At 45.8% G+C, this 27,263-nt stretch overlaps 1 protein-coding gene across 1 annotated transcript; it reads left to right on the top strand.

Moving 5' to 3' along the window:
* Window positions 1–346: 346 nt before the first annotated feature.
* On the top strand, window positions 347–25,705 carry brd4 (bromodomain containing 4; the record flags this gene model as incomplete). Its single annotated transcript, XM_080524836.1, has 19 exons — window positions 347–447; window positions 6,962–7,349; window positions 11,187–11,324; window positions 16,094–16,229; window positions 16,334–16,674; window positions 16,869–17,264; window positions 17,357–17,485; window positions 17,612–17,833; window positions 17,948–18,192; window positions 18,509–18,882; window positions 19,039–19,140; window positions 20,566–20,970; window positions 21,307–22,095; window positions 22,212–22,318; window positions 22,427–22,574; window positions 22,694–22,827; window positions 23,026–23,231; window positions 23,352–23,730; window positions 23,875–25,705. The coding sequence occupies 19 exons, from the start codon at window positions 347–349 to the stop codon at window positions 23,941–23,943; spliced, it is 4,809 nt and encodes a 1,602-aa protein (XP_080380962.1). The 3' UTR covers window positions 23,944–25,705.
* Between the last annotated feature and the right edge of the window lie 1,558 nt (window positions 25,706–27,263).

Raw genomic sequence — 27,263 nt, 5'->3', positions numbered from 1 at the left:
CTGCTTAGAGGGGGAGGGGGTAGAGTGAAGACCGGCACACACAGCTAGCAGAGCCAGCCGGCTTGCAGGCCTCCACAGCCTCCTCAACAGAGCTGAATCTACCCGCTTCTGAGGCTCCTTTCTCCTGCTTTTTTTTTTTTTTTTTCTGGAATAACCTCCCTCAGTCTGGAATATGGATTAATGTGTGTTTGTCTCACTGGATTTTGGGATATTTATCTGAACTGGACTGGAGCTATGAGAAGAGGCATCCCTCTTCTTGTGATTTGGCAAAAAGAGAGAAAAGGAACCCAACCTCTCCTAGTTTATTCTGTTTCAGTTTTTAGTTTCTCTCGAGAGGAGATCATAAATGGATTTCAAGATGCATGCCAAGTCTAACGATTTGCTGGATTTTCAGACACTGGATGCGCTTTTGGAAAAAATTGCACATTATTCAGTCTCTGTGAAAAGGTAACATTTTGTCAATATAGAAAAACAGTTGTATGTTTCTGTTCAGTTAAGACTTTGTCAATGAAATGAAGACCATCATGTTGAAATCATAGAACTAGCATTTGTAAAAGACAACCCTGGAAAATGCTAAAGTGAAACCAAACGAAAGCTCCTGTTCACAGTCTGAAGTCTTTGTTCTTTGTGAATATCAGTCTCAAACAGGACATTTATTTGTCTTATCAGTTTAAAAGCCAAATGAAATCAGTGGTTTAAGGACTGTATTGTTAGCCCATATTCTGCCAGGAGCCCTAAACCTCCTGGTGAGAGGGGGTGTGTGTGTGGAGGGGGAAGGGGGAGTCCAGAGGAAGAGGGGAGGGGTAGGTGCTGTATTTGTTGTGGCAGCAGGCTAGTTTTGGGAAAAGCTCTCCTGATTCCTGGCAGAGCTTTGTGGACTGGCTGGGAGTGCAGCAGAGAGAGGGAGCTTTTCTTTATCTCTCTACTGAGTCAGAAAATGTTAGACAGTTCTCAAAGTGAGTCATTTAAAAAAAAATGAGATGTGGCTGTAGTATTTTTCCCCCTAGGTCTGCAGTCTTGGTGTGTCAATGTTTAAATTGGAAGAAGGAAGCAGTCTGTCTGTCTGTCCGGTACCCCAAGTTGTATCACCTGTATACCTGTGTATGCCCTGTAACTAGTTACAACATGTTCACATGTGTGCATGTTTATAGGGTGTAGGCCTATGTTGCAATAATCCCACTGTGCAGTTGACATTGGTAGTTTGGGGCACCTAGATACTAGTCATTTAGCAGAGTGTGTTCTGTGACACATTAAACCTTAACACAGACTAAACCTGATCAACCTTAACACACACTAAACCTGATAAACCTTAACACACACTAAACCTGATAAACCTTAACACACACTAAACCTTAACACACACTAAACCTGATCAACCTTAACACAGGCTAAACCTGATCAACCTTAACACAGGCTAAACCTGATCAACCTTAACACAGACTAAACCTGATCAACCTTAACACAGGCTAAACCTGATCAACCTTAACACAGACTAAACCTGATCAACCTTAACACAGACTAAACCTGATCAACCTTAACACACACTAAACCTGATAAACCTTAACACACACTAAACCTTAACACACACTAAACCTGATCAACCTTAACACAGGCTAAACCTGATCAACCTTAACACAGGCTAAACCTGATCAACCTTAACACAGACTAAACCTGATCAACCTTAACACAGGCTAAACCTGATCAACCTTAACACAGGCTAAACCTGATAATGCAGATGTGCCCCAGCAGCAGTGTGACTGAGGGGACCAGGCTGACACAGAGCTGACAGCACACAGAGTTCACTTGGATTGCCAGTCTGGTTCTGAATTTATGGCTTTGGTTTAGTTGGACCTTCGGCGCAAGAAGTTGCGTTCCTTATGCCACACTAGTGTGTACGTACGTATGCATGCATGTGGGTGAGAGCTAGCTCTGCATGACAGAAAGCATGTGCTTCCAATGGTAGCTAACGGTGCTAATCCCCCATCGACACACACACTGTAGATTCCTCAAAGATTCTATGCAGACGTTCAGAAGTGGATTGTCAACTAGTCACTTTAATTTGCATGCAGGAATTAGAAAAGTGTCATAAAAGCATCACTGTGCGCATTGGGATATTGTGTTCCAGAAGGACTACTCTTGTCTTGACTAGAGTATGACTACGCTCTGAGTCATGAAGCGAATGAATGTGTCACTGTCTATTGGTGTGCAAACACTGGAGAGGTAGCCTGCTGGTCCCTGGAGAGCGAGTCAGAGGGACGCGTCACAGTGTGAAAGAGGAGAGGGAGGAATGGATGGATGAGAACAGGGAGTGGTGGTCTGGCCCTGGTTTGTAGTGTCATTAATTATGTATGCTTTTGCTTTCAGGCAAAGAAAACACTCCCTTGTCCCTAACTGGGGGCCCTCTGGAGTAAGATCATTGGGCCTACATTTCGCCTGAAACGTCCCACTAAACATACATTATTAATTGTGTACTTTCTTATGGGATACAGCCATTTTTTTTATTTTATTTTTTTTCCCCATCCACTTTAATATGTGACACAGTCCTACGGAGACTTCTGGCAGAACCAGATTTCCTGGTGTGACATGGCCCCTCGGTAACCAGAGCCACTTCCTCTCCTCCAAACATTCCACAGCAGTCTAATGATCTATGTCCAGGTCAAAGGTCAACTGTTATTCCAGAGGGGAGAGGGGTGTAGGACATGGACTGGCAGGAAGTTAGCTTTAGATACACCTCTGTTGGAATCCGCTGGTTGGGCTAGCAGGCTATGAACTGTTGTTGGCCTTTGAACGCTGCAGCAGGCCACTGATAAAAAAGGAATTGGTCATGGATTATTATTGTTGAGCAGTTCCTAGTATGTAGGCCTAACTCATCAATAAGCCCTGACCTCACCTGGAGCTGTGGTTCCCACTCAACTAGTCATTACCACCTGATGATATTGAAATGTACATATCCATTGTCTTCCAGACTATCAGTGAAAACGGGGGGTTCTCACCCATTGAAACCAGCTATTACCTAAGGCTCTGTGTGTAAAGGTGACAATGGGCCCAGGTAGATAGGTTTCAAAACAGGTTAGTCAGCAGCCTGTTGTAGTCAGCAGCCTGTTGTTGACCTTACTTTACACATTTCAACTTGCAACCAAACATGTACCATCAGAAGTGAGAAGTGAGGGTTGTTTTTCCTGTCGGCTTAGTCTCGTCAGGTTGGGTTCAGTGTTTGGCTTCAGTGGTTAAATCGATAGGCTAAACATTGATGAAAGTGTAACGTCCACGTGATAAAACACTTTGCAAGACATTGATGTTCTACCTGGTAAGTCACTGCAAGCCCTAGCGTTGCTGACATGTAGGCCTACAAGGCTAAGTGTGCTCAGACACTAGATGAAGTAGTAGTTCACAGAGTTCTTGCAGGTGGAAGAACTGGTATTTTTGTTGTTGTGCTCCGAGACGTGTCTGTGATGGCTCTGAAACATTGATAACAGCAACAACTGTCACAGGGAGTATGTGTGTGTTCCTGATTGTTGCTGGCATGTAGTAGACCATCTGGTGGTTCTGTGTGTCTGTGTCTGTGTGTGTGTGTGTGTGTGTGTGTGTGTGTGTGTGTGTGTGTGTGTGTGTGTGTGTGTAGTGAGTCTCTGATCACAGAAGCACTGTGCAGCTGGAGCAGGCCCATGTGGTGCTAGCAGCCTCTGACTGGTCCCTGAGGATGCCCCCTGCCCCGGTCCCTGAGCTGTCTATGCTGGGCCTGCTCCTGGTGCCGCTGCCTGCTCTGCTCCTCAGACATCTGCAGTACCACTGACTCTGTCTCTGTAGGAGCTCCTCCTAGGTCTTGTCCCACATCTGGCTTGTCCACACTTCTGCCTATTTCCGTTGTGTCCTCATTGACCTCTTTGTTTTTCAGCTTCAATCGACCAAACACACACACACACACACACACACACACACACACACACACACACACACTGTCCACTGTGCCACTCTTTCCCTGCAGAGAAGTGCATCGCACCATCACCACCATGCCCATCAAACAGTGATGTCTAGCAGCATAGCATGCAGTCAATTAGGATCTGGGGTTGTCTTTAAAACCACTAGATGGTTTATTAGTTATTTTATCTCAATATAATGTAGCCTTCTAGTTTTTCATCATAGCTGCTGATACTAGGGATGCTCCGATCTGGATTTTTGGGGCCGATACCGATCACCGATTTGTTTCCTCAAGATCAACCGATACCGATACCGATACCGATTTTAAAAAAAATACATAACTGACTGGATAGCCTAAATATTTTTTGCTTTTTAGACAAAAGTTTTGATCCATTAGGCACCAAGCAAACGCAGACCCATTTTTATGGCATAGTAAAGGTCTGGCCTATCACCCAGTTAGGGCCTGAAGCCCAAGTCAGTCGATATGGCTGTATAAAAGACATCATAAACGTGGCCTTCATGGTTTACATACTGTTACGTCCTCCTATGTTTTCTGTTCAGTTATCTGTCTTCCCCAGAAAAAAAAAAAAGAAAAAAAAAAAAAAAAGATCGGTTTTTGCGATCGGCCATTTTTGCCGATCACCGATCGAGTCATTTGGAGTGAAATCGGCCGATTTAAATCGGTGGCCGATAAATCGGAGCATCCCTAGCTGATACTGTATCATCTCTGCGCTGTGTATCATGCATTTGTGTTTTATATTCAGAAAGTCTGTACTTCTGCACTTTCAATAAACCTTGAAAGATTTTAGACATTGGGGATGGAGGTTACTGGTTAGAGTAGTGTAGTTTAAGTCAGAAAGCAGGCTGCTACCAGAAGATTTTGAATTCTTTCCCCCTGTTGTCATGCATCGGTCAGTCAGATTCTCCACTCTTTGTGTGGTTCCCTCAGGGAAGCACAGGCACTGATCATGTGGTCTTCTTACTGCTTCCTATTTCTCAGAAAGTGACTCATCAAGAATGTAGTTAGTCAGAGATGTGTATTTGTGTGAGAGTCGTGTGTGTGTGTGTGTGTGTGTGTGTTTAAGACTGGTCGGAGCATGAGTGGGTGTCTTTACTAAACCTCTCATGATCGATGTCTTCCTTTTGGGAGCATTCTTTATTATTCTTTTATTCTTCTATTATTTTTAGCTGAGTTAGTTCTAGAGCAGTGTGTGGCCTTGGGCTGCAGATGATCTTAGCTGTCTTTGTACTCTGTCTCGAAGTGAACACAGTGTCCCTGAGACGGTGCCTTAGGAGAGGCAGGTGGGGGGGCAGTGGAACACTTAGTTCCCCAGCAGCCAGATGACGCCAAACATTCCCCCAAAACTCCCATATCCTGAACACTCCAGAGACTCCAAAGAGTGGGAAGGCTGCGTCTTCAAGAAGACCCGCATAAACCACACCATGACTCATGACTCAACCCAGAGAACCCACCTCTGATCTCACACAGATACATCACTGCCTTTTTTATGAGGAAGTGCTTTTGTGAATGGGCTATTTCAGCTCTGTAAATTACACTCCCATGCTTGCCAAAACAAGGATTTTATCTTCCTTTGTGTAGCCTAACATTTTGAGTGTACTGTTTGAAAGGCAAATCGTGACGAGGAATTGTTCAGAGTAGTTTTGTGTAGGAAACTCCTATGACAAATTTCTGCATCATTTTCACCCCCACAATTTAGCCTACAGACCATGGTTGTTTCCCCATAGTGAAAACCATATGAGTCTCTGGTTCCTATTGCTCAACCCTCTTACTATGGAAAATAGTTACGAAAATATGAACACCCCACCCCCGCCCCCCCATACCTCTACATCGACTATTTCTAGATCCCTCACCCATGTCCCAAGTTCATAACATCACAAGCACTCATCAAAAAGAAATGCATACATTCATGAACCCACTTCAGTCTCCGCTGCACCGTGGAACAAAAACACACTCGTCAACTTGCCCTGTGACAGTGTCACTACATTTCTGAGGGCTTGTCAAATGGAATTGCATGGATCACTCTTCAGCACACTATTGTAATCAGTTAAGCCAACCAATACAAGAATAGGAATTTGACCTTTAGAGTTGTTGATTATACCGTGTGTGTACCTGTGTGTGTGCGTGTGGCGTGTGCGTGTGCCAATGTGCTTTCCGTTTGCAGTAACAAGTTACAACCTACAGCTTAGATCCCCCAACAGCTTATTCTGCTCGCCCCAGTGTTTGTGTCCCTCGTTATGACCTGAGATGTGTGCTGTGACCTCCCGTTGCCCTGCTGTCCATCCCTCCTTGGCAGGGCGCTGCTCTCGCACTCTGATGCCTCACCGACCCAATTACCACAGCCTTCCCGTGGAGTGGAGCCCTGCATTTAATAGGGCTTTGAGTACATCAGCTGTGGACATGTTAGCCACGCCAGGCCAACCTCTGAAACACTACACTGGATATGTTTGTAGAATACACCACCATTCGGCTATTAGTTGATGCAAAATGTCAGAAAGCTTCTTCTTTTTTTTTTTTTTACATTTTAGGTCCGAGGGGATGAAAATGTTCAAATGTTCTGTTCAACCACACATCTCTGAGAACAACAACAGGTTGACGGTTTTACTGTGAAATGTGCAGCAGTGGGTTGGTTGATGAGTGACTGTAGGGAGCGAGATGAGCTGTGGAACACTGAACATGATGATTAAGAGGAGATTATTAAAATGATGGCTAAATGGATGACATTTACCCAGAAGGCGAGCCAGAGCCAGCGGTGACTGTAGTTGTGATTTGATGTTGATGATAGCAGTGATTGTGTTTAGGTCGGTATCGGTTGTCGCGATATCGCTGATGATGCTGCTGCTGCTGATGATGCTGCTGCTGATGATGATGCTGCTGATGCTGCTGCTGCTGCTGATGATGATGATGATGATGATGATGATGTTAATGGTGGCTGTAAGAATCCTGAGGCGGATGATGATGATGGTTGTAGCTGGGTGTTGATGACGTGGTTGATGGAGAGCCTAATGACTGTTCCTTCCCCAGAGAACCTAGTGAGGAGTGCAATGGAATCAGCGGTGCTCTCTCAGTGGAGTCCGCGCCCGGGTCGAGACTGAACAACTGGTGTCCCGCCGCCACCACCCCTGTGCCCGCTCCCGCCCCCGTGCCCACGCCCCTCCCCGTCGTCAGCATGGGGGACGGCCTGGACGCAGCACAGATGTCGGCCAGCAGCAGCAGCAGCCAGGGGCAGCCCTCCACCCAGCCGCCCAACTCCATCAACCCCCCGCCCCCAGAGACCACCAACTACTCCCGGCCCAAGCGCCAGACTAATCAGCTACAGTATCTGCTCAAGGTGGTGCTGAAGAACCTTTGGAAGCACCAGTTCTCCTGGCCCTTCCAGGCGCCTGTGGACGCAATCAAGCTCAACCTGCCGGTGAGTACAGCTCACTAGGGCTGCACCATATAGACAAAACATCATATCGCAGTCATTTGTGCATGATATTGAGATAGCGATATGACTTAGCAATATATCAAACACTGAGGTGAACACTTCATCTATTCACTTGACGTGGTTGACAACAAGTGCCCAAGTAGTAAACAGCCTAATTTGTTGTTAACATTTCTAAAATGTTATTTTCATTATGGGGTATTTAATGTAGATCAGTGACAAAAGAAAATCTATTTTAAAGCCAGGTTGTAACACAACAAGATGTGGAAAAAGTCCAGGGGGGGTGAATACTTACTGAAGGCACTGTATATTGGTAGTTATATGATGTATTGTGCAGCCCTACTGCTCCCAGTCCGGCTTGCTGTCCTGCTACTATAGAAATGTCAGAGACACTATAAAGATGCACTCCTTGTTTCTGTCTCTCGGTATGTTGGCTTGGTATTGACATGATAAAAATAAAAAAAAAACGTGAGCTGTAGCAGCGCTCCAATTGGCTGTCTCCTATTCCCCGGTTGGGGCGCAGAAAAGTGCGCCCTGAGCATGCGCAGATTATAGGCTTACCTAGGCTGCAGCCTAGGGCCACTACCACTAGGGGGCCACGACGGCCACCTAACATTGGATACAAAAAAAAATAAAAAATGCGTGAGACTGCTAAGTAAAAAAAAAATGCAACTGCGATGACCAATGTAGAAACAGAGAGACAGACAACAAGGAGAGGAGAGCAACAGAGAGACAGACAACAAGGATAGGAGAGCAACAGAGAGACAGACAACAGGAGAGGAGAGCAACAGAGAGACAGACAACAAGGAGAGGAGAGCAACAGAGAGACAGACAACAAGGAGAGGAGGGCAACAGAGAGACAGACAACAAGGAGAGGAGAGCAACAGAGAGACAGACAACAAGGAGAGGAGGGCAACAGAGAGACAGACAACAAGGAGAGGAGAGCAACAGAGAGACAGACGAGAGGAGAGCAACAGAGAGACAGACAACAGGAGAGGAGAGCAACAGAGAGACAGACAACAGGAGAGGAGGGCAATAGAGACAGAACTGAGGTGAGCAACAGAGATGCAGTACAGGCCAAAAGTTTGGACACACCTTCTCATTCAATGCGTTTCCTTTATTTTCATGACTATTTGGTACATTGTAGATTCTCACTGAAGGCATCAAAACTATGAATGAACACATAGGAATTATGTAATGTAGTGTGAAATAACTCTAAATATGTCTTATATTTTAGATTCCTCAAAGTAGCCACCCTTTGCTTTTTTGTTGTTAATAAAATATATAATAATAATATTAAATATAATGTGTTAATAATAATATGTTATTATATATATATATATATATTTAATATTATTATTATATATTTTATTAACAACAACAATTTTTTATTTTATTAACAACAAAAAAGCAAAGGATGGCTACTTTGAGGAATCTAAAATATAAGACATATTTAGAGTTATTTCACACTTTTTTGTTAAGTACATCATTCCACATGTGTTCATTCATAGTTTTGATGCCTTCAGTGAGAATCTACAATGTAAATAGTCATGAAAATAAAGGAAACACATTGAATGAGAAGGTGTGTCCAAACTTTTGGCCTGTACTGTAGTTCAGGATGATAACAAACAGTTCAGTATGACAGAGACAACTAATAGAAAGACAACTGTATGATTATAGAGTTTACATGTTCACGGAAATATTGTATGATAATAGAAAGGTACACTTTAATTTAATTAAAGAAGTAACAAAGAACACATTTATTATCACAATTGCATTGTGTTCCATGTCTTTCTCCATTGAATAAATAATGCCTAGTTGAATGGCTAAACAAGACAACTGTCTGGACAGTACTGCTAGAATTATTCACCTTACCGCTGCACAGATAGACAAAGGGTATAAGTCCATTCTGTTAACATTAGGTCTACTCTGCTAACAAAGACTATTCCAGTTGATTTGTCAGTTGTTGTGCATTATATTTTTGTTGTGTTTGCAGTTTGCCCTTTAATAAGTTATATATAAAAATAATTAAGTTATATTATATACAGTGGGTTCGGAAAGTATTCAGACCCCCTTAAATCTTTCACTCTTTGTCATATTGCAGCCATTTGCTAAACTCAATTAATTTCATTTTTTTCCTCGTTCATGCACACACAGCACCCAATATTGTCAGAAAAACACAGACTTGTAGACATGTTTGCAGATTTATTACAAAATGAACACTGAAATATCACATGGCCATAAGTATTCAGACCCTTTGCTGTGACACTTGTATATTTAACTCAGGTGCTGTCCAATTCTTCTGATCATCCTTGAGATGGGCCTACACCTTCCTTGGAGTCCAGCTGTGCTTAATTATATTGATTGGACTTGATTGGGAAAAGCACACACCTGTCAATAGAAGACCTTACAGCTCACAGTGTAAAGTCAGAGCAAATGAGAATCATGAGGTCGAAGGAACTGACTGAAGAGCTGAGAGACAGAATTGTGGCAAGGCACAGATCTGGCCAAGGCTACAAAATTTCTGTTGCACTTAAGGTTCCTAAGAGCACAGTGGCCTCCATAATCCTTAAATGGAAGAAGTTTGGGATGACCAGGACTCTTCCTCGAACTGGCTGTCCGGCCAAACTGAGCATCCGGGGGAGTAGAGCCTTGGTGAGAGAGGTAAAGAAGAACCCAAAGATCACTCTGGCTGAGCTCCAGAGATGCAGCGGGGAGATGGGACAAAGTTCTAGAAAGACAACCATCACTGCAGCCCTCCATCAGTCGGGGCTTTATGGCAGAGTGGCCCGACGGAAGCCTCTTCTCAGTGCAAAACACATGAAAGCCCGCATCGAGTTTGCCAAAAAACACCTGAAGGACTCCCAGACTCTGAGAAATAAAATTCTCTGGTCTGATGAGACCAGAATCGAACTTTTTGGGCGGTAAGCGGTATGTGTGGACAACACCTGGCACTGCTCATCACCTGCCTAATACCATCCCTACAGTGAAGCATGGTGGTGGCAGCATCATGCTGTGGGGGTGTTTTTCAGCTACAGGGACAGGACGACTGGTTGCAATTGAAGGAAAGATGAATGCAGCCAAGTACATTGATATCCTGGACAAAAACCTTTTCCAGAGTGTTCACGACCTCAGAATGGGCCGAAGGTTCACCTTCTAACAAGACAATGATCCCAAGCACACAGCTAAAATAACGAAGGAGTGGTTTCAGAACAACTCTGTGAATGTTCTTGAATGGCCGAGCCAGAGTCCTGACTTAAATCCAATTGAGCATCTCTGGAGAGACCTGAAGATGGCTGTCCACCAACGTTCACCATCCAACCTGACAGAACTGGAGAGGATCTGCAAGGAGGAATGGCAAAAGATCCCCAAATCCAGGTGTGAAAAACTTGTTGGATCATTCCCAAGAAGACTCGTGGCTGTATTGGCTCAAAAAGGTGCTTCTACTCAATACTGAGCAAAGGGTCTGAATACTTATGGCCATGTGATATTTCAGTGTTTATTTTGTAATAAATCTGCAAAAATGTCTACAAGTCTGTGTTTTTCTGACAATATTGGGTGCTGTGTGTGCATGAACGAGGAAAGAAATTAAATTAATTGATTTTAGCAAATGGCTGCAATATGACAGAGTGAAAAATGTAAGGGGGTCTGAATACTTTCCGAACCCACTGTATATATTCTCATGCTAAAATCGACTGTAAATCCAGATTTTAAAGTTGATATTCTTCCCCGTGGAGCAAGCCCCCATAACCTGTGCCCCACCCAACATTTTTATCACCAGCCGCCACTGTATGGTACTAAGACAGTTTGTTTTCTTTTCAGGACTATTACAAGATAATTAAATGTCCTATGGACATGGGAACAATCAAGAAGCGACTTGAGACCAGTTACTACTGGAATGCCCAAGAATGTATTCAAGACTTCAACACCATGTATACCAACTGCTACATATACAACAAGGTAACCCACAAGCTTTTATCACCACCATGCCGACTCACATTTGCTGTCAGTCACAATTTGACAGATCAACAGTATACACTCAGTGGCCACTTCATTAGGTTCACCATGCTAGTACAGGGTTAGACCCCCTCTTGCCTTCAGAACTGCCTTAATTCTTCGTGGCATAGATTCAACAAGGTGCAGGAAACATTCCTCTGAGATTTTGGTCCATATTGACATTATACGCAGTTGCTGCAGATTTGTCGACTGCACATCCATGATGCGAATCTCCCGTTCCGCCACATCCCAAAGGTGCTCTATTGGATTGAGATCTGGTGACTGTGGAGGCCATTTGAGTACAGTGAACTCATTGTCATATTCAAGAAACCAGTTTGAGATGATGTGAGCTATGTGACATGTAGCCATTAGAAGATGGGTACACTGTGGTCATAAAGGGATGGACATGGTCAGCAACAATACTGGGGTGGCTGTGGAGCAGGAGGTAGAGCCGGCGTCTAATGATCGCAAGATTGGCGGTTTGAACCCCGGCTGGCCACATGTCGAGTTGTCCTCGGGCGAGACACTGAACCCCAAATTGCTCTCAATGAGCAGGCCGGCACCTTGCATGGTAGCTTGCCCCTATTGTTGTGTGAATGTGTGTGTGAATGGGTGCATGCAAGGCCATTGTAAGGCACTATATAGGTCAGTCCATTTACCAATACAATACGTAGTGTAGGGATTTTATCAAAAGTGATGGTCTTGAAGATACAGATGACAAACGACAGACTCAGAGATCTCTTTCTTAGTTTAATGAATACGACCGGTCGGGAAGAAGTATAGGGTACAGTCTTCAAAGTATAAAGTCCACATCAGGGTTTCCGTTAGAAAAAAATAAAATTTTTCCTTCCCCATCTAAACGCTAGGCAGGCTATTACCGCAGTTTCGCGGAGTCATCATGCCGGCGTCAAATCATATAATAATAAAAGAAATATATAGCCTGTAGTATATTGCTATGTTTAGCATAGATCTGGGATTGATTGCTATTGCCTCCGTAGCATTACATCTTGACAATGTTATCATCGATCGACTAGTGTGGTCTAGTTGTCGTTGGGATGCTGAATAAAGACGCTCGTTGAACGTTGCTCCAGAGACCAGAGTATTATTAATATAAAGTGTATCTTGTAAGTTAGAGAACAACAAGACACAACATAGCCTATATATTCGTCTTTTTTAATATAGAAGGAATCAGAATGTGACAATTAAACTTTAGCGAATTGTATTCAAAATGTTTTCACCGGACATTATGACCGAAGAGGTTTAAATATGTCGGACTTCAACATATTTTACCGGACAAAGACCGGTAATTACCGGTTAACGGAAACCCTGGTCCACATACATGAGTTTATATAGTCTTCAGAGACAAAGAACTGTTATTCAGCCTATAGGATTTGTACACGCTCAATTACATAAGCATCCTATATGAATATTAAGCAGTATGGTTCGAGGCCGTTAGGTAACACACAGAAACTGGACACTGAGACACTTTAGGTCAAAGCTCTCCTTAAGGTGGTCGTAACTCTCCTTAAACTCAGGGTCAGTATTAGGGCTCTTACTAGCAACAGGATTAGTGGATCCCAAGAGAAGGTCCAACCACAGTTCAACACAAACAAAGCTTGTCAATTTGCTAGGGAGAGTTAACATGTGAAACCACTTATGGTGCTTTTCCATCAGCAGCCCGGGTTAGTGCAGTTCGGATCGGTTCGAGGTCAAGTCGGGTCACTTGATCTGTTCTGGTTTTCCATTATACACAAACCGACCCGGACTAGTAGGAGGAGTAGACGATAGTAGGCGGAGTTACGCGTCACACGCAGCCTGGCAAAAAGCTTCCGGGTGTACACAGCAACAACAGTGATTTTTTTGGAGAGAAAGAGAGAGAGGAAGCTATGTACACATAATAAAGTCATGTTTTTTGAACCCTTAAAACCACTGCCTTCACTTGTCTGCTTTATGAACTGTAGTATCATCATCGGGAAACGCCGACAAGACGCGAATCTACCGGCATTATTCACAGACAAACACGGTGCCGTTTGCGGGTTAATAACTTCGGTTTACCGGGGGTTAGGATAACAATTCAAACGTGTCCGGAAAGAGGAGAAACCAGGGAATCCAAAAGTTTTTGAATGGAGTCGATCCTCCACTCCTATCACCGTGGACACAGCGCGGAGCGAATTCCCTGTTAAAACCGGCATTTGACTCATGAGTGAATGGCTGGACAGCACAGCAGCAGCGGCCGGGTGAACTCCCGGTTCATCAAGTTTACGGTTAAAAGCATAACTTCTCGGGGTGTCAGCGCGGTGGTTAAGGGCTCAAAATGACCGTAGACAGATGGTGAAGTTAGCAAAGGAGTATTTTGTTTGTTCCACCTCCACAGCCGGTGTTATTCACGGGCAAAGACGGTGCATAATAGCGATTTTTGTGTTGTGCTTGTTGTAAATAAAAGTTCTATGATTCATTGAAATGACATTAAACTAAGATAATACGATGGTCAGCATAATTTTTCGAATCTTTATTAATAAGCTATTACAGAAACTGTAGTGACATTTTCCTAGATCGAATGTGGTATTTCAAGATGGCGGTTAGTGAAGAAATATATGGGATGGGACATGGGATGACGATTTCCATTGACCAATCAACGGTGTGCAGCGTCACACGTCACACGCAGCCTGGCAAAAAGACCCGGATATGAAATTGTAGACCCTGGGGTCGATGTGGAGCTAAAGAAGCGAGCTGACCTGGGACCGAACCGACCTGGGACGACTAATGGAAAAGGGGAACGAAGCGGGCTGACCCGGGTCAGCACCGGGTCAGCACCGTAGTGGAAAAGCCCCATTAGTGACTTAGGCCCTGTACACACTACTCCGTTTTTTTTTAAACCGGGCGTTTTTCTACCCGGTTTTGCCTTCCATCCACACGCACCCGGCGTTCGCGGTTACTGAAACCGTGCTTTCTTGAGAACTCCGGCCAGGGTGAACTTTTGTAGAAACTCCGGTTTCAGCGGAGAGGTGTATACGGGAAAACCGGGGTTTTCGGCTTGAACGTCAATTGTGCGACATCTATGACGTCAGAATATATGCGCCATTAGGCATTAGGCTACTTGTAAACAAAGAAGAAGAAGAAGCAGAAGAAGAAGAGGCTACATGTGCTAAGATGGACGTAAGGAAGATCCTGCTGATTTTAAACATGCTAACAGGAGTAGTTTCTTGTATGCAGAATAAAATCCAGTTAATCGCCGAGTTACTGGAGCAACAGAGGCACCGGAATATGCAACGGAGAATGCTGCTAGAACCAAGAGTCCCAACACGACACAGACGTTTAAAGTAACGTAAACAAACTGTACAATAAAAATGTAAAATAAAGTCTCTTGTTATTTACAAGGTAATATTAATTGAGCTGCCTTTTCAGTAAAAAAAACAAACTTAAAGGTGTAGGCCTACATACAACATTGGTTACATGGTTACACTACATACAACAAAAGTGTTGCAAGCTCTCTTTACATTTTACATTTAACACCTCAACAACAGGTGAACATTAACAATGTTCTTAAAACAACTTTCCAATTTTTGGAATTAAAGTACAAAAAAAAGGAAGATGACGCTCAAACAGCAGCCTCCCAATATGCCTACATTTTATGGCGCGGTTTAAACAATGTTCGCGGTTTTGTGTGGATGGTGTTTTTTTATAACTGTGATTGTGTGGACGCGATTCTTTTTTTAGGGAAAACCCCGGTTACAAAAAAAACGGTGTAGTGTGGACAAGGCCTTATGTCTCGACTACTCATTATACAAAATACACTATTTAGTGTTTAGTGAAATATAGCAAAACTAAAACTAGATAAATACATAGCTTAACTTTCAGCCATTACCCATCAGTAGGCTGTGGCGTTTAAACAGTGCTCATAGGTACTAATGGGCCCAAAGTGTGCCAAGAAAATATCCACCACACCATTACACCACCAACCTGAACCGTTGAAACAAGGCAGGATGGATCCAAATTCTGACCGTACCATCTGAATGTCGCAGCAGAATTCGAGACATATCAGACCAGCCAATGTTTTTCTTCACTTGTCTAATTTCGGTTTCCCTGCAAATCGTGGCCTCAGTTTCCTGCTTCTTGCTGACAGGAGTGGCACTGGGTGTGGCCTTCTGCTGCTGTAGCCCATCTGCTTCAAGGTTCGATGTGCTGTGCGTTCAGCGATGCACTTGTACATACCCTGGTTGTAACAAGTGGTTATTTTAAGTTATCAGCTCGAACCAGTCTGGCCATTCTCCTTTGACCTCTGCCATCAACAAGGCTTTTCCACCCAGAGAACTGCCGCTCACTGGATATTTTTTTACATTCTCTGTAAACCCTAGAGATGGTTGTGTGGGAAAATCCCAGTAGATCAGCACCAACAACCATGCCACGTTCAAAGTCACTTAAATCACCGTTGTTCCCCATTCTGATGCTTGGTTTGAATTTCATCAGATCGTCTTGACCATGTCTCCATGCCTAAATGCATTGAGTTGCTGCCACGTGATTGGCTGATTAGATATATAACGAGCAGTTGAAAAGGTGTACCTAATGAAGTGGCCGGTGGGTGTATATCCCCACCGTGTTCAATTAAATCTATTTCAACCGAAACGCTGATTAGAATGATGGTGTTGACGAGCACATTAGCCATCTTGTGCTGAACAAACTTGTGTAGTGGCGTTTACTGCTGCACTATGAACAGTGTTTGTCTCCCCCTGCAGCCCGGAGATGACATAGTCTTAATGGCAGAGGCTCTGGAGAAGATGTTCCTCAAAAAGATCACAGAAATGCCTCAGGTGGAGACAGAGATCGCCGTCATGACAGGCAAGGGACGCGGCCGGGGTCGGCGAGAAGGAGGTATGTTATTCGTCTGTGTGTTTTTCCAAATTGTCTCGTCGTTATTGCATTTAAAATGTTTTTGTCAGGTGAGATCCTACTGACGGTTTGTCTTTCTCCCGTAGGTCTGAACATGAAGCCAGGGCCGACTATGGACTCTCCGTCCACGACCCCACACACGCGTGGCTTGTGCGACATCTCTCCAGGGCCACAGACCAGAGGACCAGTGCAGGGCCCGCCCTCTCTACCTCCCCAACCTATCATGCAGGCTCTGCCTCCCCGGGTCCCCCCTATGATACCCACCCATGCGCCGCAACTTGGGGCCCCTTATTCCCTGGGCCCATCGGACTGCACTCCCCAAGCCCCCATCATGACCTCTGTGCCTCCCCCTGTCCAGACCACTTTGCCCCCCACGACTTTTCAGAGCACAGCCCCCATACTACAGAACCCTCTGCCCATGGCCAAAGTGAGTGTGAAAGAGGGAAATATGCGAGGGAGGGTGGGCATATTATTCAGAATGCTTTTTCCAAAAGGTACACAAAGGCATCTGATATAAACATTCATATTCTCCTCTCATACTCTACTTCTTTTCCATTCCTTTGCCTTTCCCCTTGCCTTCATCTCTCTGGCCCCCACCCACCCTCCCTTCATCCCTTTCAGCAGAGAAAGAGCCAGAAAAGGAAAGCAGACACGACTACCCCTACAGCCAACGACCAGTTAAGCGAGTCCTCACCGGCGGAGTCCAAGTCGGGGAAGACACTGCCCCGGCGGGATAGCACCCGACCACCTAAACTGATCAAGAAGGAGGCGCCTGACTCCCAGCACCATATCGGCATGGTCATGGGCATGGGCATGGGGCTGGGCAGACCAGTCGGACCAGTCAGCCCTAAGCAGCAGAAGCAGCTGCGCCACTCTGCTGACATCGTGAGGGACATGCTCTCTAAGAAGCACGCTGCTTACGCGTGGCCTTTCTACAAGCCCGTGGACGTCGCCACGCTGGGACTACACGACTACCACGACATCATCAAACACCCCATGGACCTCAGCACCATCAAGGTGTGTTTAGGACACCGTGGGTTAAGGGGGATGGGGGGGGGGGGTAATTGTGTGTGATGTAGCTGGTTCTTTATGTCTGTATTGTGTCGTAGGTCAAGCTGGAGAACAGGCAGTACCGGGAGGCAGAGGAGTTTGCTGCAGATGTGCGGTTAATGTTCTCCAACTGCTACAAGTATAACCCACCAGACCACGAGGTGGTGGCTATGGCACGCAAGCTACAGGTGAAGCCTGTTTCCATGCTCATGTAGCAGCCATAGTCTTTTGCCAAAGACAAGATAGGCTTATGAAGCTATTTGCTGTGGTCGTGTGTGTGCCTGTGAGTCTGAGCTTGTCTTCTCTTTTGACAGGACGTGTTTGAGATGTGCTTTGCCAAAATGCCAGATGAGTCTGAGGAGACGTTGGCCTCTGCTCCAGCTCCTGTGCTCAACTCTGTCCCCATCAAGTCCCAGCCGCCCATGATCCCCCCCTCCTCTTCTGACAGCTCCAGTGACTCGTCCTCAGAGTCCGAGTCCTCCACAGATGACTCTGAGGAAGAGAGGGCCCAGAGGCTGGCAGAGCTCCAGGAGCAGGTGAGGGAAGGGGAGGGGAAAGGAGGAGGGGAAGGATGGCTACGTCATTGTCATCATCTGTGTGTACAGCCTCTTGTCCCAGTGCATTTACCACAGGTCTCCTCTCTGTTCCAGCTGAAGGCTGTCCACGAGCAGCTGGCTGCCCTGTCCCAACCACCAGTCTGCAAACCAAAGAGGAAAGAGAAGGAGAAGAAAGAGAAAAAGAAAGACAAGCACAAAAAGAAAACGAGAGGCATGTCTGCACTGGTGGATGAGATCCAGGAGCCTCCGCCAACCATCCAGCTCCCGAAAAAGACCAAGAACAACAACAACAACAACAACAAGGAGCTCATGCCCAAAATGAAGACCAAGAAGCCCAGGTAAGCCCCCAACCCCCTCACCGTCCCGCTAGCCTCTGTCTAAGCTCAGGAACCAGCACAGGACCAAGGAGATTTTGGAGGGAGCAACTGAATTGTATTGGCAGACTTGACTGATTGCCTCTGCCAGATTATTGTTCATGCAGCTGTTTTGTTAGCTAATCCTCTAAGCCATTTATATGGTTCTGATATCCATGGCAAGTGTTAAACATGGATTGTTTTCTACGCCGTTGGCACGGTCTTTCACATGGGTTTTTGACAGTTTTTTTCCCTGTGAAACAACACTGAGTGTCTTTGTTGTCTGTTGTTGGTCTTGCAGTAAGAAGGAGGGGGTGAAGAACAACAGGTTGATAGCCCCCCAGGTAGCTGGGCCCCCTACCCTGCTGCCCATGTCTGGCCTCGATGCAGAGCAGGACTTGGGGGCAGCCGGTGCAGCAGGAGGCATGGCTGCCGGGGACAAGTGCAGACCCATGTCATATGAGGAGAAGAGGCAGCTGAGCCTGGACATCAACAAGCTCCCTGGAGACAAGCTGGGCCGCGTGGTGCACATCATCCAGTCCCGAGAGCCCTCGCTCAAGAACTCCAATCCCGACGAAATCGAGATTGACTTTGAGACACTCAAGCCCTCCACGCTGCGCGAGCTGGAGCGATATGTCTCCTCCTGTCTCCGCAAGAACAAGAAGAAGGTTCCAGGTGAGGGACTCTCTTTCTCTGTGTTGATCCTTTGTCTGAGCAATGCAGTGTATAACCATGACCTACATACATGCCCCCCCCACCCGAGGCAGTGTCTTTTTCAGCGTTCTGGGAAACTTGTGTGAAAGAATGTGATTCCTTCCTTCTTCTCTGCAGTCGCTGAGAAAACCATGGAGGCCATGACTGCCATCAAAAAGACTGAATCCTCCTCAGACAGCAGTGAGTCCAGCTCCTCAGACAGCGACGACTCTGAGACGGGTGAGACGTCTATTTTTGGAAGAAAAAATTCAAAGCATGTTCAAATACTATCTAACTATAACTATCTAACAAATAATATCTAACTCGCATTGTGGCTGCAGTCACATTCAGATTCACACAAAAAAAGTATATTATTCAGGGTTCGGTGTTAAGGTTTTTTCCTGCTTGTCAAATCTACTTGCCCCATCGAAATTTCTACTTGCCCTGCCTAGGGGGTACCGTTGCCGGCTGTGCGGCGCATAGATTTCTCTCACAACTTCTAACTAAAACCCATTGCCTGTTGATTGTGTGTAAAACACTACAGAACACAAGTTTCTTAAAAAATAAAATGTATTAGCAATATTTCATCAATCATTATATTTAATTTTAGATGAGAATTGGTTCCAACTATTAACTTATTTGTAGCATGGATGGGTAAAAGCAATATGGCAGAAACTGAACCTATCAATCAGTAGTCATTTCAGATCAGTGAAATGACGAGTGCTATTTCAGAGTATTCAGACAGGACCAATTACACCCTCTGTGCCCTCTCTGAACAGAAGTGTTTAACGCCCGGTCACAGTTGACATTTTGAGCTGAAGGGCCTTCAATGGCCAAAAACATCAGCCTAACCGATAGCCTAACCGATAGCTGGCTCCTCCAATCAGATTTTATTCTCTTCATCGCACTGAACCCGCGCTCACATGCTGCAGTGGACAGTGGAATGACTAAGATCAGCTCCACCACCATCAGGAGGTTAAGGAAAGTCTTCTGCCGATCCGGGTCAAGAAGGAAATCCCCCCATGCCCTGGCTTGTTGTCTCTGTGTGTCAGGGACTTAACAAGGACTTTGGCAGACTTTGGCAGATAGCCATTTGTGATGCTATGCCTTGTTGCGATCGCATCCACTGCGATCCAGCACCGTAGCAAAGTGGTCAGTGACTGTTTGGAGGATGTCAGCACTGTAGTGGGCCAGGTCGTTGTCCTCGTTTAACCATCACAGACATCAGATTCATTGAAAATAAGTAGTTAACATTAATAAAGTAAAGTAAAGAGTAAATAAAGTCACTCACCTTGGGCAAGCTTGATCAGACTTGTACTTGCCCCTGACGTCCACTCCATTTATCTCTTGCAGATCCAGTATTAGGCTGCTCTGTATTTGCGACATGATAAGCTGGGGCAATTAATTTTTTTAGCTGGTTGTGGCTATCTTCGTGTAGTCTTCGTGTGGTCCGTCGGTCCAGGAACAGTCAGACTTTTTTTTGCCTCCATGCAAATCATGTGTGGCATGGATTTGGCATGGCTCTCCAAATGTAGTTTTCTGTAGCTGTCGTTGCCACAGAAAAATTATACATTTTTAGCGGCTTTGCCCTGGAATTGTCTGCAGACAGCGCAGTACATTTATTGGAGGATGTCCACTGTCTTACATTTGATTTACTCTTTTCAGGAATGGCTCCCAAACTTAAGAAGAAAGGCCACCCTACCAAGGACGGGAAGAAGCCACATGCTCATGCTATGGGTGGAGGTGGTCCCCTGTCTCAGGGTGCCCCCCATCTCCACCCCCAGGCCCCTGTTCTCTTGCCCAGTGCCCATCTGAAACTGCAGCAGCAGCAGCATCCCTCTCCTGTGACCTACATGCCTCCCCCTCCCGTGGCTGCCCTGGAGTCCTCCCAGATGCTGGAGAACACGTTTGACTCCCTGCCCCACTTCGGCCAGCCCCTCATGCACCTGACCCAGCACGCCGGGGACTCCTCTTCACCTGCTCCTCCTCACCTCAACGCCCACTCTGCAGGCCCAGTGTCCCCGGAGACTCACCCCTTCCTCAACCAGCACCCCATACTCCCACCCCCAGGTATGTACATTGGCTGTCTTGTCTCCTACCGTTTAAAGGCTTGATCAAAGTTGCGTTCATTTACGTGTGATTAGATTGATTGGGAAATAAAAATGTAAAAACCACATTTTTCTTCATGACTGCCAGTGGCCCCTGGCCCGAGCATAGATTACTTTTTCTTGTGATGACTGATGGTTAGATGACTTCACTCACTTAAACAAATGTATTTGTTGTAAGTTGCTTTGGATAAAGGCGTCTGCTAAATGCCAAAAATGTAAATGTGACGTCAATGATCCTGACTCTCCGAATCCTTTTCTCTGCTATTGTTCTCTTCCTCTCCTCTCTGGTCCCTGTAAGCCCTGCACAACGCCTTGCCCCAGCAACCTTCCCGGCCCAGTCACAGGGCAGCAGCTCTACCTCCCAAACCCCCCCAGCAAGCAGCACCCCAGCAGCAGCAGCAGCAGCAGCAGCCGCAGCCAACCCAGCAACACCAACAACAACCGCAGCTTCAGCCTCAGCAAGCCCCTCCGCCCCAGCAACACCACCTCCCCCCTCACATCCTCCACCCTCCCCAGCCGCTGCGCCAGCGCCCCCTGTCCCCCCCGACGCTCACCCCCCAGGGCCTGCTGTCGTCCCAGCCCCCCCAGATGCTGCTGGAGGACGACGAGGAGCCCGTCACCCCGATGCCTCTCAGCCAGATGCAGCTCTACCTGCAGCAGCTCCAGCAGGGCCGCCAGCCCCAGCCTCCACAGCAGCTCATGCAGTCTCTCCAGGCTCGCCAGCAGCAGCAGCAGCAGCAGTCAGGCCAGGCGCCGCTCCTGCAGTCTGTCCAGGTGCAGTCTCAGCTGCCCTCCCAGGCCTCCCTGCCACCTCCTCAGCTCTCGGTCCAGACCCAGGCCCAGACGGCTCCTTCGCACCAACCCCAGCCCCCTCAGATGCCCCCTCACCAGGCCCGCCACCTGCAGCATGCGCAGCAGCAGATGGGTTACCCGCAGGGGCCCGTGCAGACAGCCCAGTCGCAGGCCACGCAACACAAGGTGTCCATGCCCCCCACCAAAGCACAGCAGATCATCCTGCAGCAGCAGCAGCAGCAGCAGCAGCAGCATCCCTCTCCTCGGCAGCTCAAGCCTGACCCTTACAACACTGGTGAGGACCCGCGTCACAGTACATCGAGTGTGTTTTGGTTTTGCCTACGCTAGGACATAACCGTGCTGTGTCTAAAGTAGACTAAACGGCACTGACTTTTTCCTCTGTCCTAACAGGTCACCTGCGGGAGAACCCCGCCTCACTCATGATGCATTCCCCCCAGATACCCCAGTATCCTCCTATAGTTCACCAGTCTCCTCCTCACACCCTGCAGCCTAAAAAAGTGAGTTGTGTGTGTGCATACCTCACCATGTCCAGTAAAGCTATGGTAATGCGTGTGTGTGATGAATGCGTATGTAACTGTGTTGCTGTGTGCTTGTCCAAGGAGCAGCGGGCGCCCCCAGCTCTCAGTGGACTAAAAGAGGAGAAGCTGCCACCCTCACCAGTGACGCGAGGGGAGCCCTTCAACCCTGCTATGCGACAAGACCCCCACAAACACACTGACAACAAGCCCTCTCTACCAGGCCATGGCCAGCCGAGTGAGTCGTCACCGTGGGACTGGGGTTACTTTTTCTGTGTGTGTGACTTATGTGCATCAACAAACGTGTGAGAAGGGTCATGCTCCTCGTCTTTGATACATTGTGTGTTCCTGGAACAGACTTGAAGTCCATGGACAGCTCGCGGCCTGTGATTCGCTCCTCAGAGCCCAGCGGACCGCCCCCCTCCTCCCTGCAGGACAAGGACAAGTTCAAGCAGGAGTCCAAGACGCCTCTCGCCCCGAAAAAGGTACAGGTGGGTGGAAGGACACACTTTGCCGACATTAGGAGGATTCCCTCCTTTGTTGACGCTAATTTGAGTCGTAGCTTATAGTACTTACATGCTATGTGATCAGGTATAGCGAATCTCTTTGACGGTTCAGTCTTAGGTAAGTTATTAACCTGTCTCCTCTCCTGTACCGTTTCCCTCTGTTTACCCGTCTGTCTCTGTCAGGATGTGAAACTGAAGAACATGGGCTCGTGGGCCAGCCTGGCACAGAAGTCCACGTCAGCTCCCTCATCTGCTGTGAAGTCATCGAGTGACAGCTTCGAACAGTTCCGCCGCGCTGCCCGGGAGAAGGAGGAGAGGGAGAAGGCCCTGAAAGCCCAGGCCGAGCAGGCGGAGAAGGACCGGCTACGCAGGGAGCAGGAGAAACTACGGTAGGAGAGGAGAGGAGAGGAGAGGAGAGGAGAGGTGGAAGAGGGACATTGGGGGGAGGGTACACTTTGAGAAACGCAATAACACACAAATACTAACTGCTCTTTGTCTGTCTGTGTCAGGGGTCGCGATGAGGAGGATGTGATGGAGCAGCCTCGAAGGGTGCATGAGGAGCCTCGCAGGCGGCTGGAACAGCAGCACATCCAGGCACCTCCACAACAACAACAACAACAACAACAACAGCAACAACAACAACAACAACAGCAGCAACAACAACAACAGCAGCAGCAACAGCAACAACAACAGCAGCAGCAGCAACAACAACAACAACAACAGCAGCAGCAACCCCAACAACAACAGGCCCAGAGTCAGGCCCAGCCCGCTGCAGTCTCACATCCCCCCCAGGCACCCACACCTCCTCAGCCCTCAGCCCAGAGCGCACTCGACCAGCAGAGGGAGCTAGCACGTCGCCGCGAACAGGAGAGGAGGAGGAGAGAGGCGGTAAGATAGTTTCCTCAATACTTTGGTACTGAACATAGGGGAAAGTGCTTGTGCATTTTCTTTTTGTTAGGGTGAGCTTCTCCTTTTGTCATTTCAGTTGATCAAGTGTTTTGATGCCTATTTTCTCTCCTCTCACCTCTACAGATGACAGCAACCATTGACATGAATTTCCAAAGTGAGCTGATGGCTATCTTTGAGGAGAACCTGTTCTGATAAGGAGAGGAACACAGAAACTTAACTGCAAAAATAATATGAACTTCCTCTGAGGAGATGATCCTGATTAAGTGATGGAGGGGAAAAGGAACCGTTGTGGATGTGACTAATCCTCCAGAGACTGACCTTCAGCTGGACTGGCCCATACTGTGGAAACATGCAGGACAGGAGACTGATCCTCTGCTGCAGCTCTGTTGAAAGAGGGACATTGCAAACAGGGATATTTTTCCCATGTTTCGCTGTCATTTCTTGGGGATTTGACAATGTTCGCCCAGGAGGGAAAGGACTCCTGATGTCACACTTGTTTGATACCTGGGAGCAAAGGAGAGTAATAATGTAAATGGAAAAAGACCGTTAAACACAAAAACAATTATGATAAAGGACTGGTGATCTGTACTGAGGCGCTCATGAACTGCCAGATGTCTGAGGTGGATGATAAGACGATGTTTTTGTTATGTTGTGTTTTTGTTTGTTAGAAAATAACACATGCAAGGAAATGGTGGGGGTGGGGGATTCATTTCAGACATGTATTTTTCTCAGGAGAGAAGGTACAGCTTGCCTTACACCTCTTTCCTATACACACAAACAATACTACATTCTATCTTTCTCCCTCGCCTGGACATATGAACAAATCAATAACAACCGTTAGTTAGGAGCAGGAGCATTATTATGTGCAGACTTTTTCATTATGTAGGATCTACTGTAAAGTATTTTGTTATACTATGATTTTTTATTTTTATTTTATTTTTTAAATATTTTAACCCTCACAAACACATTTGCCCCCCCCCCCACCAATGTCTATGCCAAACAACCATTACCTATATGCTGAAGTCCTAGTCCTAAAAACTTCATTTTAACATGTTTTTAATATATAAATATTTTGTTCTTGTCCTCTTCACCCCACACAAAACATTTAGCTATTAGAAGAGGAAAAACCTAATATATGCATTATTCCAACGAGTGTTAATTAATGACAGAACCATTGAAATGTTCATATTTCCTTCATCTATTAATCTGAACCTGGAGCAGAATCATGTAGAGGGAAGAGTCCAGTTGTTTCTGAGCTACCCCATTGCTTTAGACATTTTATGATCACTGCAACACCTTTATGTGTATTACACCTTAAGACAGGAGTGTTAATTGCAATTTCCTCATCACAGCCAAGTCACATTCACACTACTGAACCTTGGATACGAGTTTCATGGTTGATGAGTAGCTGTGTATGTCCTTGTTATTGGCCTTGAATTTGTAGTGCTCAGATCAAAACCATGTGTATAATGTGGTTGTTCTCTAAATTAATCCCCACCCAACTTTACCCAGACGGGATAATTAAGGGGGTAAGAGGCAATTCCAAAACATAGGAGGGAAAACAACTTAATTTGACTCTTGACAGATTATTAGACACTATAAATTCAGTTTCAGACTTCATGCAGAGAGCAGAGACCAAAAAGAGCTCCCAGCTCTTCTTTGCATGAGATGTCGTTTAGTTCACAGATCATTTTATTACAAGTTAACAGAGGGCACTCTGTCAGCTGTTCAACATATGATAGATAATCACAAAAATGTACAAAAAAAATATATAAAAAAAAATAGCAAAACAAAAACAGCTCTGATTTATCATTGTTCTTGTTCGATTATAGTGGATGTGAGTTCTAATTCTGTTATTTGAGACCGTGAGGGCACGAGTTCAAATCTTGCTGTGTCCTCCTGAGTTTTCTCTTATGGTGTTTTTCTCCAGTGCCTGTATTGTATTGCGATTCTAGTTGGCATATATTACACTTTGGGTGGGTATGGGTGGGGAGGGACTGGGTGGTGTAATATTTGAAGGGGAGGGAGATTTCGGGAGAGCTTGTGTAAAAAGGCAAAAAGGAAAGTCAGCATTTTATATTTTACCCATTTACAATATTCAGGTTTAAAAGTAGTTTAGCTGGACTTCTATGATGAGTGTACACTTCACAGCTACTTTCTCATTTTGTTCAATCAGTACGTTTTAGGTAGACATGTTTCTGTGTGCGTGTGCGTGCGTGCATGTGTGTGTGTGCGAGTGTGCGTGTGTGTCTGTGTGTGTGTGCGTGCGTGTGCGTGCGTGGGTGTGGATGCGTATATATGCGTGTGTAAGTATGGTTTTGGTTTGTGGCATAGGGAAGCATGTGTATACAAGCATTTTTAATGGGGATGAACAAACAATGCTTCAAGAACACATTTCTTTGCTAAAGTCACCTTCATCTTGTTTTATATAATTTAGATGAAGTCCACCATATATGAATATATATCATTTTTATTGTTAGATTGGTTTTGAAAAGGTAAAGACAATACTTTTCATTCCTGCAAGCCTTTTAATTCTTCATTGTTTCCATGGTAACTGTTGGACGTAATGTGCCATAGAAATGGATTCTACAGAGAATGTGCTGACCTGCTGCTCAGCAGAGAGTTTGCTTTATTCAGGTATTTTATTTTGTGTTACATTTTGTTTTGTTTTGGGTTTTGTGTTTTAAGCATTTTCCTCGATTATTGTTTGGTATGTGAGTGGTCTATCGAGGTCAGTGATTCAATCTGTTATGGTCATGAAATAAACTCATCTCTTTTATAGAAAATAAAAAAGAAACATAACAGCTTGGTCCTGCTATTCATTATGATGTTTCTGAGTAGGTCTCCATCGTCAAGACTTTTGTTCCATCCCAGCAATAACAAGCTTGATTCAACACATCAACCAATCAAAGAGCTTAATTGAGTCATGTGTGTTGGTGCACACTGGCTACAACAAAAGCCTGCACGCTCTGGGCCTATATCAATTCAATGTTTCCAGATTTACATTGTGAAGTGCTATGGGGGCATAGGATATATACAGCCCCATCCTATCCCCATCTGTGCTAGTGTAGTCTAGAAATGCATTACTCATCGTTGCTTCATCTGATAAGTTTGAATGGAGAGATCAGAATGGTCCCATTCTAACTATTTATAACCGCTTGCGATTGAATCATGTGATGCTGTGGAGATGTGAGTTGTGTTTATAACCATAGTCATAAGTGGACTGTGGCCCCACAGCTGTAGTTGTTTGGCAAAGCGTATCCAATCCACCACAGTGTAGTAGTGGCCTGATACCGCTTACTTCTTGTGACAGGGGACAGCTCACACTCGTCACCGAGCCACTGGTCTGGACAGGTACAAGCGCCACAGGAATATTGAAGTTACATTCAACGACATCCATTTTAGTGGTTCCTACCTGTCTCTGGTTTCTTACTTGACAGTACTGGGTCCTTGTGTATGGCATGGTTGTCATCACATCCTGCCTGGTTCTTTCCCAAATCACATGGCGAGTA

This window comes from Nansenia antarctica (genome assembly GCF_963989245.1).
Source record: "Nansenia antarctica genome assembly, chromosome: 2".
Classification (NCBI taxonomy): domain Eukaryota; kingdom Metazoa; phylum Chordata; class Actinopteri; order Argentiniformes; family Microstomatidae; genus Nansenia; species Nansenia antarctica.
This window is presented reverse-complemented; position numbering and strand designations above follow the sequence as displayed.